Raw genomic sequence first — 17,481 nt, forward strand, 5'->3', positions numbered from 1 at the left:
TCCCTTTTTCGAAACTTCTCCTGGGGCCCCATCCCATTTTTTCGGAGTCCAACGAGAAGTGGGTTCATGCACTTTTTTCCCCTTCCCAGTCTTCTTCCCAACTGGGCCCCTTCTCCTAACTGCAGCCCAATTCTCCTCTTTTCTCATACTAACCTGCAATTGCTCTTGTTCAAATGTACCACCGGAATCTGTGTTAGCTCCGGGCGGTTTTTTGCGACAGTTTCTATTCCCATGGCCCACTTGTTTACAATAAGAACACCACCAAGGCCCTTCGACGTACATTAACTCTTGAGCATGTTTTCCAATAAACACCCTCTGATGCAAGGTTTTATGTTCATCAACTAACGCGCAAACCGCAGCGAATTTTCGCCTACCTCCATCGATGGAGTGGGAATCGATCTTCAGGGTTTTCCCCACCCCATTACCAATCTTCTGGAGATATTCTTTCCTGAAAAATTCCATAGGAAGCTCTGGGAGGTGGATCCACACTGGGAATTGACTAATCTACGTGACCGACGGCTGAAAACCCGGACACCATGGTTGAACCCACACCATATGACCCAAGAGGAACCAAGGTCCCCCTACTAAAATGCTGGATTTCTCCTCTCCCGTTATACACTTACAGCTGTAAAAACCCTTCCCTAAGGATATGAGATCCATATTTCTCTTAATATTCCACAATTTACATAGTTCCATCTTCAGGTAGTCATTAGAGAAGGACCTACCCATCACTTTAAAAATTATGGCAAACTCCCATTCCTTAGCAATTTCCAAATATTCATTCTCCGACACAGGGATAAACACCTCATCATCTCTCATAGCTGAGGGAGGGACAGTCGCAAAGGGAAAATCAACAGCTTTTAAGGGGACAAATTGTGGTACTAGGCAGTCAGGGATACTCACTTTAGAGTGAGTCAGCGCATTTAAGAAAGAATGCTCATTTAATGGGGGGCTTCTCTGGGTATTAATGGCAGTTAATGGGGGACTTACCTGTGCATTTAATGGGGGTAGAAGAGCTTTTTGCGAATCTAAAGGGTCTGGGGGTCTAAGGGGGGCAGCTGGGCTGGATCCTTGGCATCTTCAGGAGCCTCTGGTGACGCGGCGGAGACCACGGTTGGAGGTTCACTATTTGCCGTGAGGGCATGGGTGGGTGGGGGTGGGGTTTCTTTTAGGGTTCTCTCTCTCACTTCTCTCTCTTCCTTCTCTCTCATCATCGTTTTCTCACCTTTATTATTTCATTGATTTTGTTCCGCATTAAATCAAATTACAACACCTTGTTTTCTAACACTCATATATGCTCTAATCTTATGTTATTAATTTCAAATATTGCCAAATATCCAAATATCCTCCGATATCCTTGTTTTAATACATGACATGCTAGATCTTTCGATTGATACTTTCCAAAACTTTGTTTGTGACTTTCAAGGCAGGGGCGGATCCAGGATTCCTGGTGAGGGGTAGTGTAATTTTACGATACCATCGAGTGCAAAGAAATTCACAACTACTAAATTCAAAATGTTACAAAATCCTAATACAACCTAAAAATGTTTTAGTAAAAGAACTACAATTGTTCACAACAAGTTCTCAAATTCTAGAACAATTTAGCAATTGCATCAATTTTATATCCAAAAACAAATCCTTCTTCAAGATAAATAACTAAACTATGTTTCAAAAATTCATCTCGCTCGCTATTTTGTAATTTGCTTTTGATTTGAGTCATTCTAGAGAATCCATTCACTAACAATTTATTTACTAATCAATATAGACACATGACACAAGAATTTACTAATCACTTTTAACAAATCGATTCAGTACTAACCATTCACTAACAATCTATTCACCAAGTAACAATTCATTCACTGACAATACGAATCCATTCACTAACCAGCTAGTGAAAATTCATTAACGATCCAAAAACCTACAAGTAAAAATTTACTAACAAATTCCTTCCCAAAAATACAATAAACTAACAATAATTTACTAATAATTCTTTGACAAACAATTAAAATTCACTGGGAATCAAAGTTTATACATAACCATCAAGATATCAAAGAAAAGGAAGAAAAAAAAGTACCTGGATCCCTAAAACAAGAACAACAATAATGCTTCCAAGGAATTTACCAAAAGAAGATGTTTTATTCGGTAAACAAGATCTTAACTGCACAACTACAATCTGCAATGAAGAGGACAACCATGATCGAGGTCGGAGGTCGGAACAACGGCACAACCGCGAAGAAGTTAATGGAGGTTGGAGGCTAACGAAGAGGTGAACGAATCCCAAGGCAAGATTCAAAATTCTGAAGAGATGGGAGGAGAGAGAATGCGGAGGCGAGGAGAGAGAAGAGGAAAGGACAGTCACGCAGCGGAAAGTAGGGTTTATTTGTTTTTCATTTTTCAGCGCTTCTTTTTCTTTTAAAAAAAATCAATTTTTTTTATAAAAATCAGGGGTAGCACGTGCTACCCCTTATTACCACGTGGCTCCGCCACTGTTTCAAGGTACATGTTGAGGATTTCGCTAATCCAACTTATAACTCTTTTCCTCACTTTGCAATGGTAATAACTAATAAGAACAGTGTAATTAAGTCAGAAGTGCGGATCAATGACTTGCTAGATGCTACTGATCTGTATGTTTCTCTTTTTTTTTTTTTTGGTGAACAAGGAGTATGTTTGTCTCTTCAATGCAAAATTTTCAGGGATGTATATACCAAAAGGCAAAAAGTAAAGGTAAGTAAGCTGTACCATTCTACCATACAACAAAGGAGGGCACAGCAATAATCGGCCTTGTATGATTGTATCACTTCATCACCTGTATTCTCACCTGTAATTGTATATATAAAAGGATAGAAGGAACTTTTTATACTTTAGGTCTGTAATATATCATCTATATATATAGTGCCAAGGTTGATGACAAACCAGTCATAAATATTCATCCTCGAGTTGTTGTTTCATTCTTAAAATGGAGGAGGATTTTCTCATTCTCATTCATTTGTTTGCTGTGATGAATACACAGCTATATATAGAGAAGAAGAGTTGTCCAAGAGAAGGACAGTGACTCATCAACCTTTACACCAATGACAGCCTAGATTAGTGTATCACAAGAAGACAAAATAACTTCCTAGTACACCTAGTACTAATAACAGAAACAGTTTAGGTAGTGGTGCACAGGCGCACACACTTTGTTGCCTACAATTCTAGCACACTAAGTTTATTATGAGAGATAAAATATCTTCCTTGCTCAATACTCCCCCTCAAGCTGAGAGTGAAGGATGATACTGAACTCCAAGCTTGTGCAAGATAGAGTTGTGCTGCTTAGTGGGGAGAACTTTAGTGAAAACATCTGCAATTTGGTGCTTAGAGGGAATGTAGACTGGAGTGATGATGCCAGCATTGGTAGTGTCCCTAATGAAGTGGCAGTCAATGTCTACATGTTTAGTTTTTTCGTGATGCACAGGGTTAGTAGCTATTGCAAGAGCAGCTTGGTTGTCACAATGTAAGGGGGTGCTACCCAAATGTTTGACACCAAGGTCTTTTAGAAGTTGTTTCAACCACATCACTTCACATACTGTCATGGCAATGGATCTGTATTCTGCTTCTGCTGTGCTTCTTGCTACTACAGATTGTCTCTTGGATTTCCAAGAGATAGGGGACCCACCAAGTAGGATGCAAAAACCTGTAGTAGATCTTCTAGTAGAGGGGCAGCCTGCCCAGTCACTGTCACAATAGGCAGAGAGCTTGGCTTGAGAGTGGTTGGCAAGAAGTATGCCTTGCCCAGGAGCTCCAGCAAGGTACCTTAGAACTCTTTTACTGGCTTGAAGATGTACAGTAGTTGGGTTGTGCATAAATTTGCTCAGCACATGCACAGTGTAGGCTATATCTGGCCTTGTCAAAGTAAGGTAAATGAGTTTACCCACAAGCTTCTGATACTCTTCAGGATGGGAGAGAGTGTCTCCTGTTTCACTTGTCAGCTTAAGGTGAGTGTCCATGGGAAGTCTCAGGGTTCTGCAATTCTTTAGACCATATTCTTGGAGGAGATCCAACACATATTTCTTCTGGGAAAGAAATATGCCACCCTTCATTCTATCCACTTCAATCCCCAAGAAATATCTCAGCTCCCCCATGTCTTTCATGTGAAATTGAGAGGAAAGAAACTCTTTAGCTTGAGTTATACCTTGCATATTGTTCCCAGCAATGACAAGATCATCAACATAGACAAGTATGGTGGTGAAGTTGCCTGTTTCATGTTTGGTGAACAAAGAGTAGTCTGACTTAGATTGTATGAAGTTGTTGCTTTTCAATGCATTGCTCAATTTGGCAAACCATTGCCTAGGAGCTTGCTTGAGTCCATAGAGGGACTTGAGCAATCTACACACAGAAGTTGGTTGGGCTGTGTTGCTCACATTCTCCCCCTGTGACTGTACTTGCAATCTGCTGCCATGACCACTATACCCTGGTGGAAATTTCATGAAGACTCTTTCCTGCAATTCACCATGCAAAAACGCATTTTTAACATCCATTTGGTGAACAAACCATCCTTTTATGGAGGCCACAGCTAACAAGGACCTCACAGTAGCCATTTTAGCCACAGGAGCAAAAGTTTGCTCATAGTCCACCCCATACTTTTGCCTATTTCCCATGACAACAAGCCTAGATTTGTATCTATCAATACTCCCATCTGCATTATACTTGGTTTTGTAAAGCCATTTACATCCTATGGCTACTTTACCAGGAGGCAAGGTAGTGATCTCCCAGGTTTCATTGCTCTCAAGTGCATCTAGCTCCTCATTCATAGCTTGCACCCACTTAGCTTCTTTAACAGCCTCTCTAAAGTGTTTAGGTTCATGTTCACTTTCTACATGACTCATAAAGCAGGAGAATTGTTGTGTTACATGGGTGTTACCCACACTATGAATGTGATTAGGGGACTCAGTCACAGTCATGTTTGATGTGTGATAATTCTCATGCCATTGAGGGGCTCTATGTGGTCTGCTAGACCTTCTTAGGACAGGTTCAGTAGGGAGATGATGTTCATCAGGTTCATCTGCCAGGTGTGAGTCAGTGATATGAATAGGTTCAGCTGGGATGTTTTGTGGTGCTTCATAGGACTCACTGTCACACTCTAAGCTAGGGGTGATAGAGATGGGAGGTGTGTTAGGATGGTTATCAGGTGTTATATTTGTGAGGTTAAGGACCTTGTATGGGTATATGTTTTCATAAAATTTTACATCTCTACTTACAAACATTGTATTGTTTGTTAGATTGAGAAGTTTGTACCCCTTTTGGGTTTGAGGATACCCAAGAAATATGCAGGGGACTCCTCTTTCAAGGAATTTATCATGTTGCTTGCTTGGATTGCTAGCCATTACAAGGCAACCAAAGGTTCTCAAATAATGATATTTAGGTTTAGTTTGAAACATTACCTCATAGGGGCTCTTGTTTTGCAGAAGAGGAATAGGAAGCCTGTTGATTATGTGAACAGCTGTGAGCACACTATCACCCCAGTATTGAAGTGGCAGCCCTGACTGAAATCTAAGAGCCCTACCCATCTCCAAAATGTTCCTGTGTTTCCTTTCAACCCTTCCATTTTGCTGGGGCCTGTCCACACATGAGGTTTGATGAATGATTCCCAGTTCATCAAACAACAACCGACAATGCTTGTCTTCAAACTCCAAGGCATTGTCTGACCTGATAATCTTCACCTCTTTCTGAAATTGGTTTTTTGCCATTTTCACAAATCTTTCAATTGCACTGTAGGCATCAGATTTACATTTCAGTAAGTGCACCCATGACACTCTACTGTGATCATCTACCATGGTCAAGAAGAACTTGTGGTTGTGTCTGGTGCTCACCTTATAAGGTCCCCATATGTCTATGTGTATCATATCAAAGATGTCTACAGCTCTAGACTTGCTCAAAGTATATGGGAGCTTTGTGAATTTAGCAATTGGACATGTGATGCACACATCCTGGCTATGCTTATCAAACCCTTTCAATCCCTCAATGTTGCTCAGTTTGGCTAAGGGAGCATGCCCTAGCCTTTGATGCCATAAAGTGGTGCTTGAGTTTTGTGGCACACCACTGATTGTGTTTGGTATATTTACTTTGCAAGCTGCACTCATTCTCCTTGTACCCACACACATTGTATTGTCTGGCTTTGGATTGCTACACATCTCTCTTGTTACACCACTTACCACCTTCTTCATATCTTCATTCACTAGATAATACAAACCGTTCACTGCTTTCCCCACTGCTATCACTCTTGTACCCTCTGTATTCACAATCATGCAGTATGTGTCATAGAAGTTGATCTTGCACCCAGTGTCCTTGATCAATCTCTGAACTGACAGCAGGTTATGTTTGAATGTGGGCACATACAACACATTCTTCAGCATCAAGTTGTTTTCAAGCTTTACTTGCCCTGTGTGAGAAATCACAGATGTGTCTCCAGTTGGTAAGTTCAGCTTGGGTTCTCTTTTGCTCTTCACAGCATCAATTAGGAGGTTAAAGGACCCTGTGATGTGGTCAGTTGCCCCTGAGTCAACTATCCACTCACATTTATTGCTCTCTGCATAACAACAGGTAATCATGCCTGCATATGAGCACTCCATTTCATCATCACTTTCTGAAGCTCCTCCTTTAGAAGGAGTGGGGAGGAGTTTCATGAGTTGCTCCAGTTGTTGAGGAGTTATCACAGCACCTGTGTTTACACCTGAGGAGCTCTTAGTGCTTCCTTGTATTGCTGCAGCAATCTTTACACCAGGTCTAGTGTTTTTGCCTCCCTTCTTCCAATTTTGACCCCTGAAGCTACTTTGTTCTTTCATTTTCCCTCTCTGCTCTTTTTCATGTTTGGGGTGCCACTGTGGGTAACCAACAACAAACCAACACACTTCTTTGTTGTGTCCTTGTTTCCCACACACACTGCATCCTCCTTCTTTCCCTTTAGTGAACATGGCTATAGCTTCCACTTCTTCCTTTACAGGTCTCAGCATGTCCCTCTGACATTCTTCTTGTTGAAGGCTACTACATGCTGTTTCTACACTAGGAAGGGTACTCATCATGAGCAAGTTGCTTCTTTGTGGACCATACACCTCATCAAGGCATTTAAGAAATTGGAAAAGCTTCTGCTCTTCCTGTTGTTGATTCAGAGCAACAATGAAAGCATTTATCTCAGTGTTCACAGTGCTAATGGGAGGAAGATGATTTAGGGCATCCAACTCTTCCCACAGACCCCTCATATCAGTGTAGTAATCTGTTATACTATTTCCCTGCTGCTTAATCTCATAGAGTTCTTTGTTCAGCCTGTACTTTCTTGAGCCATTAGAAACTAGGAATCTTTTCTCCAAAAATTTCCAGATTTCAGAAGCATGTTCAACAAACATTATAGACTTCTTGATAGGTTCTGAGACATTGAACAAGATCCAGGATATTACCATGTTATTACAGGTATCCCAGGCCTCTTGCTTCACAGTATCACTGTCATCTCTCTTAACAACACCAGTTACAAACCCTATTTTCCTTTTTGAGGCAAGACTTATTTCTAAAGATCTCTTCCAGGATCTATAGTTGCTGGCCCCTTGAAGTTTTTCTATGTTGATAGAACTACTTCCATCTGATGGATGTAGGTATAAAGGACTAGTGAACTCGATTTTTGTACCAGTCATTTTAAGAACTTCTTATGAAGGAACAACACTATTATATTACTCTAGGAATAAAAGCAACACAGATTTTAAATCACATTCATCACCATAAGCAGGTTACTTTAACAGTGAGATGGTTGAGAAAACTTACTGACGTTTGTGATTTTGAAGGAAATCTGATGTATAGGCTCTGATACCATGATGACAAACCAGTCATAAATATTCATCCTCGAGTTGTTGTTTCATTCTTAAAATGGAGGAGGATTTTCTCATTCTCATTCATTTGTTTGCTGTGATGAATACACAGCTATATATAGAGAAGAAGAGTTGTCCAAGAGAAGGACAGTGACTCATCAACCTTTACACCAATGACAGCCTAGATTAGTGTATCACAAGAAGACAAAATAACTTCCTAGTACACCTAGTACTAATAACAGAAACAGTCTAGGTAGTGGTGCACAGGCGCACACACTTTGTTGCCTACAATTCTAGCACACTAAGTTTATTATGAGAGATAAAATATCTTCTTGCTCAATAAAGGTTAACCACATTCATCTTCATCACTTGTACAAGTACATCTTTATTATTAATCTAAACAGATTGCACATACAACAGTCAACATGGGAAACCAAGAATTTCTGTTTGTAGTAACCACATATGTACACTATGTTGTCATAAAATGCGAGAAGTCTAACAATATGAAGGAATCGATAGTTCTGCCAGCAGCCATCACCCAGAAAGATAATAAGAGGACAATCATGGAGCCATACAAGAAAGAAGACGGATGCGATCTTTGATAGGAGAATAATCAGGAGGTACTGATGTTTCGATAGAACTTCCGAAGCAGCCTTACAATCTGTTTCATTACATTTCAAGATAATTATATTCCATGATGTAATTGATGAAAGTTTTCTCAATCATCAAGTTTAATAAACACTAAGCAGATTGTCTGAGATGAGGAAAAAAAAAAGTAGCTGAGTTTTGGTTTTCACCTTAGAATGTTTGGAAAATTTGGCCCCGTTTACTTTCAGGGTTCTTGTGCTATGGGTCACTTCAAACAACCTATTAGACGGTCTTTCTGATGTAGACCTTTCCTCTGTTACAAAACATCTTTGTGCTAATATTCTTGCTGTAATGGAGTTTCCTGTCTTTGTGGCATACTGTAAAGGCGAGTTGCCATCACAATCTTGTACAGTTCTTAGGACTTCTACTTCTGGGAACTTAAACAGTTGCTTGGTTATAGATTTCAAGACGTTGTCACTCAAAGGCTCAGAATATTCTAAGTCGAAGCACAAGAGATGCAAAAAAGTCCTGCCACTTGGATCCCGGAGTTGTGCTGATTGAGGACAGTGCTCCAGTATAGCTAGAGCAACCTGAATCCTACCAGACTTTGCAGCCCTTAATAAAGGTGTGAGACCCTCGTTGTCACGCATATATACAACTGAAATGTTATTCGGAATCAAGATTTCCAAGAAATCCAAATTATCCGAGGCTGAATTTGCATCTGCATCCAGGCAGGTCAGTTACTGATTCTCCCAAAGATAATAGTTACTGTTGCTAAGGAATTTTGGTTTAGCCTATATTGTCCAATTAACTATATTTCTGTTGGTATGATAAATTAGTTGAAAAAGAATCCAAAAGAGTAATTCAAGAAACTAACCTGTATTACTGCACCTAGCTAATACATGAAGTGGGGTCTCTCCAGCATCATTAACATATAAAGCTCCAGGATCAGGATCCTCATTTACTAAAAATTTAGCAGCATACATATTGTTGGTGCACAATGCTTCATGTATAACCATATTACCCTTTAGATTTTTAGTCTTCCATGGAGGCACAAAAACATATCGACTCTTCTCCTCCCAAGCTTTCTGGCAATAATCTGATATGTTCCATAGTAAATTTACTGAAGCAGAGCAGTTCCACTTTGCAGCAATATGTAATGGTGTATCTCCATTGGCGTCTGTTTCAAAGATGAGAGATGGAAAGCGATTTAAAGCTTCATCGATAAATGCTGTTGTATCTACTTTCCCAGGTCGAAGAGCTATATGAATTATATTGCTTCCATCCGGTGTTCGAGTGAGGAAATAGGATCGGTTATATCTACTAGAAACTCCATGTTCTGCATGATCATCTACCTTGTTGAATAGATCCACATCCCCCTGCAGTGCTGCCATATAGAGCTCTTTGTCCATTATCTTTTTCACATTGACTATTTCCTTTACATACTTTTGGCTCAATATTGCTATCTCTTTAAAATCCTACATGAATTAAAGAAGTTCAAATAGATCACATCAGTTCAACTGAAAATAGCCTTAAAAGCAAATGTTGTAACTTGTATTCTGTGAAAATGTATTTCCATCATAAACATGTAGTCTTTTTTTTTTGTTTAGCAAAGTAACTGGAAAAGACAAGATCAGTTTTGTGAGTCATATAATCCCAGGTATTACTGAACTCCAATAATCCTTAGTTCACTATGTTGTCACATGGATGAACTAATAATAGTCATAATTAATATCTCTGTTATATCTTTATCACATAAATCCTAAGATTAACCCCCTTTCCTCCATCTGATAGGTTTTACAACTTATGGGAATGGAGACTTTAGTAGAGAGAACGTACAGGTGGTTGTGATGGAAGCAAGTCGAAAATCGAGCAACCATCATTGTTAATGATGGTTAGTTCTTGCTGAGTTTCAGATTTAAGGCATCTCTGCATCAAGAATTTTGCAGTAACCAACTTTCCAGATTTAACAGCTAAATGCAACGGTGTGTTTCCATCTTCATCTTGTGCAGTTCTCAACCTGTCAACTCCAGGAATGATATCAAAAATTTCCTCACATAGGTTAGCTGGGTCCTCAGACCCGTCAACAAGCTCGAGATGCCTAATGTTTAGATGATGCAGAAATGTTCTACCCTGGGAATCGAGGATTTCCATAGACTCAGGACATACATGAAGTACATGTAATGCAAGTCGAATTCGACCAGATTGGGCTGCTCTCATAACAGGGGTCATACCATCCTCATCCTTCTGGTAGGCCGGAGTATTACTACGAAACATCAGCCTGCGGACCATAGTTTCTAGCTTCTCTTCAACTGCACCATTTATTTGGGGTTCATGTTAGTGAAGAGACACTACATGAGAAGTTATAAAGAGTATACATTTTGTATCTTGAGCATTGATATTATTGCTATATTCATCCTGTTCTGAATTAGTTTGTTACACCGTCTTAACTCTTATAAATTTTTGTAATCAAAGAAATGACATGATTTAATGATTCTTTGTACTGATGTTATTCAGGTGTAAGCAGGAATAATTAACAACCATGCATGCGTAAACATGAGGTGAAATCAGGGGTGTTAGATCCAACGAAGTCTAATAAGTTTAGCTGAAATAAATTCAGGTGAAGAGAAAACACCCGTACAAGTTCTCAAATATATATGTGATTTTCAATGTAAAATAGATATCTTTGACAGATAATGAATTATAAAGAACCCTTCAAGTCATAAATTTTAAACTTCATTTTACATCATTTGAAGCTAAAGATAAAAAAAAGGCATGCCTAATGTTTATTCCAGCTGAAAAACAAGTTCATCTCAACAGTAATATACCAAGGGGTTTTAATTAAAGAACATGTTACCAGTGTATGTGGCATATCTAGCATATACATGAAGAGCTGTTTCTCCTGCATTATTTGTGTCTGCGGATAAAGAAGAAGCCATATGTAACAACTCTACAGCAATGTTATAATTGCTTACGCGCATTGCTTCATGAATAGCTGTGTTGCCTTTGGAATTCTTGGTTATCCATGGTGGGGTGTAACATATAACGTCCTCAGGCTCTGATTTCATTACCTTAAGTAGGCGATAATAATCATTAAACCAACTCACCATGACTTCAGCTGCAGGGTCCTTAAGCCGAGCAGCAATATGGTAAACAGTATCACCACTGTAATTTCTTGAGAGAAGTAGAGTGGGGAAATGCTTTAGAGTTTTCTTTACAAATGCAGAATTACTGTTTTGTGTGGCTAAATGTAGGATGGTGCTTCCATTAGTTGTTCTAGATAAAAGCATGGCAACATCATATCTGAATTCTCTACCAGATATGTTGGTAGTTGTCTCCAATCTATCGAATAACGTTACATCCCCCTTCACTGCAGCTGCTTCATACAGCTCCTTTTCTATCCTTATACCAGTAAAGGAATTAAACATTGCTTCCTCCTGGATTTGAGGAAAAACATGATGTATAAATATGATGTAGAAATTTCATAAACTGAAGAAATTAACCAAGAAATAGCTAAATTAGATACCATTTTGCCAAAAAAGCCTTCATGGGATTCAATCAGCTCTTCAGCTGATATATTCTGGTTATTCTTAAGAGAGAAGTCCGCCATGGATTCATGTAAGACTTTTATAAGTAACAGGTCTCCATTAAACACAGCAAGGTGAGCAGGTGTGTTCCCTTCACAATCTTTCACATTTTTAAGAGCATCAATTTCTGGAATCTTGAACAAATCTTGGAGAATCATAAAAGCGGCGAAATGCACATAATGTAAAACAGTTCGTCCTTTGGGATCATAGACATCCACAGATTCAGGACAAAGCTTTAGTATGATTTCCACAGCCATGAAAAAACCATAATGAGCTGCTCTTAGTAATGGTGTGAGGCCCTCTGCATCGCGCAAGCATGCAGCATTCTGGTATGATGATAGGAAGTGCCTCAATAAGCTCTCTAACGTGTTGTCTATGAAATATGAGTTTGGAAAGGAGGATACACCATTGGAGTTTAGCATCCCCATTTGCAATGACGAGGTTGGCTGTTCTACTACAGCTTTTACAACGGCTTATGAAACAAAACAAAGACTAATGTGAGAAATTTATCTTTGTGTGCCACCCCCAAAATTAACTTCACAATCACTTTGTCAAAGTTCATTAATTTTGAGCAAAACAATGCTTTTTATACTGATATGAAGTATATCATTATACAAAACTACTCATTTAAGATATCCCTAAAAAAAAATCTATATGAGGTTATTTGATTCATCTCAAGAAAAACCCATCCTACCTGAACCCAAACTTACATGGCCAAATTCTACCTAGTAGACACATTCAATACAGTTTAAAGCATTCTTTTTTGAAATTTGTTAAGGATTGCAACCTGTAAGAAAATTATCATGTACTATAAATCACCAAAACAGAAAATCATGCATTATGACATTTTCTGATATAATTTCACTCATTTGAAATTCTTCAAAGAGAGCTCGTCCTCGAAGACAATATATCAATCCAGAAGAAAACAATTAGGTACATTAGAGGGACTTACTAGGCATGCATCTAATAAGCAAATGCAGAGGAGTCTCCTTATAACGATTAATCAATGAGAGACTTTCAGGCCTTTCAGAAAGGTCACAAGCCAAATCTATGTAGCCGTACTTTAGAGCAATGTGAAGTGGGGTATCCCCATCTTCATTTTGAGCTATTAACAGGTTGCCTGGATTATCAGCTGCTAGTAACTTAGCAGCAACTTTTTCACCATGCCTTACTGCTACATGAAGAGGTGTATCACCATTGATGTTCTGTTGGTTGATCAAATTCGCCCTCGAAAACTTAAGTGATTCTTCTATGAATTCTGCTTGCCCATGTTTTGCTGCTATGTGTATGATGTTGTTGTTGCTGGATGTCAGAGACTGCAACTCGCTTTCGGACGCCGCAGCACCACCGATTATGATGCTCATGTCTCCTCTTACTGCTGCTTTGTACACCTCAGGTTTCATTGCTAATTCTTAGTGAATGTAAAAGCTCTCTTCTTTCTCTCTTACTTTGAGAATTGTTAAGAACTTGTATGATAAATGTTGATCATGGATTCATGATGAAGTGACATCTAATTTTTAGAAAATTGTGTATACAAGTCTTATTGTTTTCTTAGACATTATCCGATCAAATGAAAGCATTGATCCGTCTAATAACTTGTCAGCATGTAGAGCATCAACAAGTTGTCAAGTTGTCTCAAATATTCCAGAACTAACAACATACATATACATATGTACAAAGATATCTTGTGTTAAATTTCAGAATTACTTGTCAGATTATCTTAATATTGCCTAATTAATATATAATATATCTACAGAAGTATTAGTTTTTCCTGAAAATATATAGTTGGGTAGCATAAATTTCCAAGAGGTTGACTTTGTAAATTAATTAACCAGTTATATTATTATAAGCTTGAATTAGCATGTCCTGAACTCCAGATAATGTCTAATTGTCTATAGTATTAGTCTACTTCCTCCGTGTTTTTATTCTTGCTACATAGAGAAAGTGGGGGGTTTTTAAGAATGATAGAGAGAGAAAGTAGGGGACCACCACTTTTTGAATAAAAAAACATTTGTTAAGGAAAAAGTATGAGTATTTTAAAAGAGAAGGTGGGGGACCACCAACTTTTTAATAGTATTTTAAGATTTTTATGGTGAAAAGGAATCCATTTATGGTATGTAGCATCTATTATGACATTTCTATTTAAGAAAAATGTAGCATCTATAAAAAAAACGGAGGAAATATATGTTTGGGAGTAAGTCAACAATATATATTATATTATCATAAATATGGGTGTGCTAAGCAGGTTCTTTTGGCCCTTATCCAACAGTAAGGTTGTTTGACTAGTTCTCTAAGAAGCTATCAAGGGGGTTAAATTCAGAAGAAGCCACACTCTCAAGTCTCATATGCTCATATTTGATTTCAGTTAAGAATATAAACAAGGTTTTTGGGTGTGCATGAGAAAATGAGAAGGTAACCTCAAAATTGCAAACCACTGTATTGGTTACATCCTTTTGAATCACTTTTTTTTTTTTTAACGAAACTTGTAAAAACTTATTATGACGCAGTCGGAAACTATGGAAATTAGCAAGCACTAATCTCGAATCAAGAACGAGCAGATTCACAAGCGATGAATCTGTAAAAACTCCGGAATCCACAGAAAGAGTATAAACTCTGTGACATTATTAAAAAATCAAAAAACTGCCTTCAAACATTGACCTAATAATGTTTAAATATGTTAAACAAAACCCTAATACGAAATTAAAGAAATAATAAAATTCGGAAATAATTAAAACACTGATTTCGGGCCTTAAATGGACCCGGATGGTCTAAAAAGCCTATACATCACGGCGTAGCAGTGTGTTTGACTCGTTGGGTCGTTCCGCTTCCGAAAAGGTATCACAATAGTCAATCGGATTCCGTCGGCCCATTTTCCGCAAAACAGATCAGGCCTTTTGTCACAAATCCTTTTCGAACTTTTCCGCCAATCTGCCTACGTCATATTGAAACACATAGCTATAAAGTACTCCCTCCGTCCCATAATATAGTGCTTGTTTCTTTTTTACAGGATCTCCAAGATAAACATTTTATCGATGATATCTTCAATTCCTTATTGATAAAAAATCTAAAAAGTTGATATTATGAAACTATACATTGAGGCGATTCTAACAAACTATATCTAAAACCCAATACAAACAAATGTCATGCTGCCACATGTACTCTCCTCTCCCCCCACATAATCAAACGAGACATTAAACAATAAAAATACTTGTTTCAAGACTTAAACTTATGACCTCTTATTTGATGATATGCTAATACACGAACCAACTATACTACAATACTCATGTTGGTCTTTGTGAGGAAAAAGTTCATTAAAAGACAAAATACGTTCTATTTTTGAAGACTTCAAATGCACGTTAGTAAATAATCCGGGGCATATCGTCCGGAACAAGAACTAGTTACATCTAATTGTCACATTCACAACATAGTATTATAAGAGAAAGTATACTCCCATATCCGGTATGGGGAAACTTTTCCCATACCATTTACTTGATATGATTAGATGTACCCCAGATACGATTTTAGCTAATTGATATAATAAGATATTGTTAGGATATGATATAAGATTTCAACTAACAAGCCCCCCAAAAAAATATGAAAAACAAAAAATTTATAATTTTTTAATATTACTTTTGTCATAGAAATTACATAAATACAATGATATTGATCCATACTCGGTATAAGAATATCATTACTCGTATCATAGAAAGGTTCCTTCTAGCAATGTTGAAAATAAATCCAGACAAAAGTGATAGGAGCAGAAATCTATGAAATAAAATTATAAAACAAACCATACTAGGAAACTCTTGTACTAGTGATACTGGAAAATCTATTGTTTACCAAATTCCAACTTATAATTTCACAAATATCCCATGCATGAATCAGAAGCTGAACTTCTATACATCGCCCCACAATTACTTAAAATCTCCCAAAAATTAGTTGGAATTATCTTTATAACCTTCTCTCTTTTTTTCTTAAATCACCACCCACCTCCTGCCAAGCACCCACCACCACCACCACCCACCTCCTAACAGACTGCCACCAACACACCACGGAGGGAGAGAGGGAACTATATCCTCTTGTTTGCTCATGGAAATAGAGAAATGAAGGGAGAGGAAGAGAATTTGGAAAGATCTAGTTTCTTTTCCCTTTGTTTAATGTTAACCATGAGATATGTTGTCCATTGTCTCATTTCAGAAGACAATAGCATCCGGAAGACTTTGACATTTTGAAGTCTTGACTTATGCAGGGAGAAAGACATCTGAGTCTGGTCTTTTACTCTTAAAAATCCAAAAAGGAACTGAATTTTGGAGATTCAAAGTTAGGCGTTATGAGCTGAATCTAACATCGGTGTAATACAGTGTGTGTAACCGACCACCTCCTGCTGTGGCGCTGTACTCGGGCTTCCGACGGCCTCGCTAGTCCACCACTCCCGACGACCTAAGACCAAGACCACCAGTGGACTGCTCTCCGTCGACCCTCAATTGATGTTCGCAAAACTTTTTTAGGCTTGGGCGATCGTCCGCGGTGGACGTTCGCCCTATGCCCGAAACGTCTGGCCTGGACGTTCCGGCCATGGGTGGAACGTCCACCGCGGACGATCGCCCCATGGTCGGAATGTCCAGGCCAAACGTTCCGGCCATGGGGCGAACTTCCACCGCGGACATTCGCCCAAGCCTAAATAAATTTGCGACAATTGTATGTGGGTGATGGTGGTGGTTGGGGGGAGGTAGGTGACGGCGGTGGAGGATCACAGGTGGCAGTGGAGAGGTAGGGGATGGTGGTGGGGGTGGTGGATGGTGTGGAAAAGAGGAAAGGGTAAAATAGTCTGAAAAAATGGATTTGTGGCAATTTTAAGTAATTTTGGGGCGACAATTAACAAACCTCATTAGAAGACAACAAAGGTCATAAACTCATAAAGCTAAATACCTAAAATTTATATAAAGTAAGAAAAGACCAACACTAGACCCTCCCATGAAAAAAAAGGACTCTCTCTGCCTCGGTGGAAAACCCAACACTAGACCGCCCCTAAAAAAAAGGACTGTCGATCTGATGAAAAAGTTAAGAATCTTGTGGGTAATATAGGGAGTATATTAGAGGTGGAAGAAGATGTTTTAGGGATGGGTAGGTATAGGAGAGTGAAAGTTATGCTCGATGTTACAAAACCTTTGCGTAGATATAGAAGATCGAAGGACAAACGAGGTAGAGAAATTCAGGTGGATTTTGCCTATGAAGGGCTCCTATTTTCTACTTTTGCTTGTGGAATCATGGTATTTCCGAAAGAAATTGCCATATATTCCGTGAGAAAGAGAAACAGGAAAATTAGGGTGGAGTTCGGAGTTGAATGCGAAGCCTCGATAGGGTAGATTGAAGGAGATGGAAGAAAACGAGAAGTTATGGATACCGAGGTCCCGTTTGGTAGTTGGTCGTAAATGGTGGTAATGAAAATAAATTTGTGTGAGAAATATCATTGTCCA

At 38.7% G+C, this 17,481-nt stretch overlaps 1 protein-coding gene and 1 long non-coding RNA gene across 2 annotated transcripts; one reads left to right on the plus strand and one right to left on the minus strand.

Moving 5' to 3' along the window:
• Positions 1-1,196: 1,196 nt before the first annotated feature.
• Positions 1,197-10,973, plus strand: LOC125493135 (uncharacterized). The gene is made up of 3 exons (XR_007269581.2): positions 1,197-9,152; positions 10,028-10,077; positions 10,212-10,973. It is a non-coding gene; the product is annotated as an uncharacterized LOC125493135 (long non-coding RNA).
• Positions 10,974-11,254: 281 nt separating this feature from the next.
• On the minus strand, positions 11,255-13,407 carry LOC104904240 (uncharacterized). Its single transcript, XM_048637193.1, has 3 exons — positions 12,957-13,407; positions 11,944-12,476; positions 11,255-11,854 (listed from the first exon to the last, which is right to left on the minus strand). Exons 1-3 carry the CDS (start codon positions 13,405-13,407, stop codon positions 11,255-11,257), a joined length of 1,584 nt encoding a protein of 527 aa, XP_048493150.1.
• Positions 13,408-17,481: the final 4,074 nt, after the last annotated feature.

This window comes from Beta vulgaris, chromosome 9 (assembly GCF_026745355.1).
Source record: "Beta vulgaris subsp. vulgaris cultivar EL10 chromosome 9, EL10.2, whole genome shotgun sequence".
NCBI classification, from domain to species: domain Eukaryota; kingdom Viridiplantae; phylum Streptophyta; class Magnoliopsida; order Caryophyllales; family Amaranthaceae; genus Beta; species Beta vulgaris.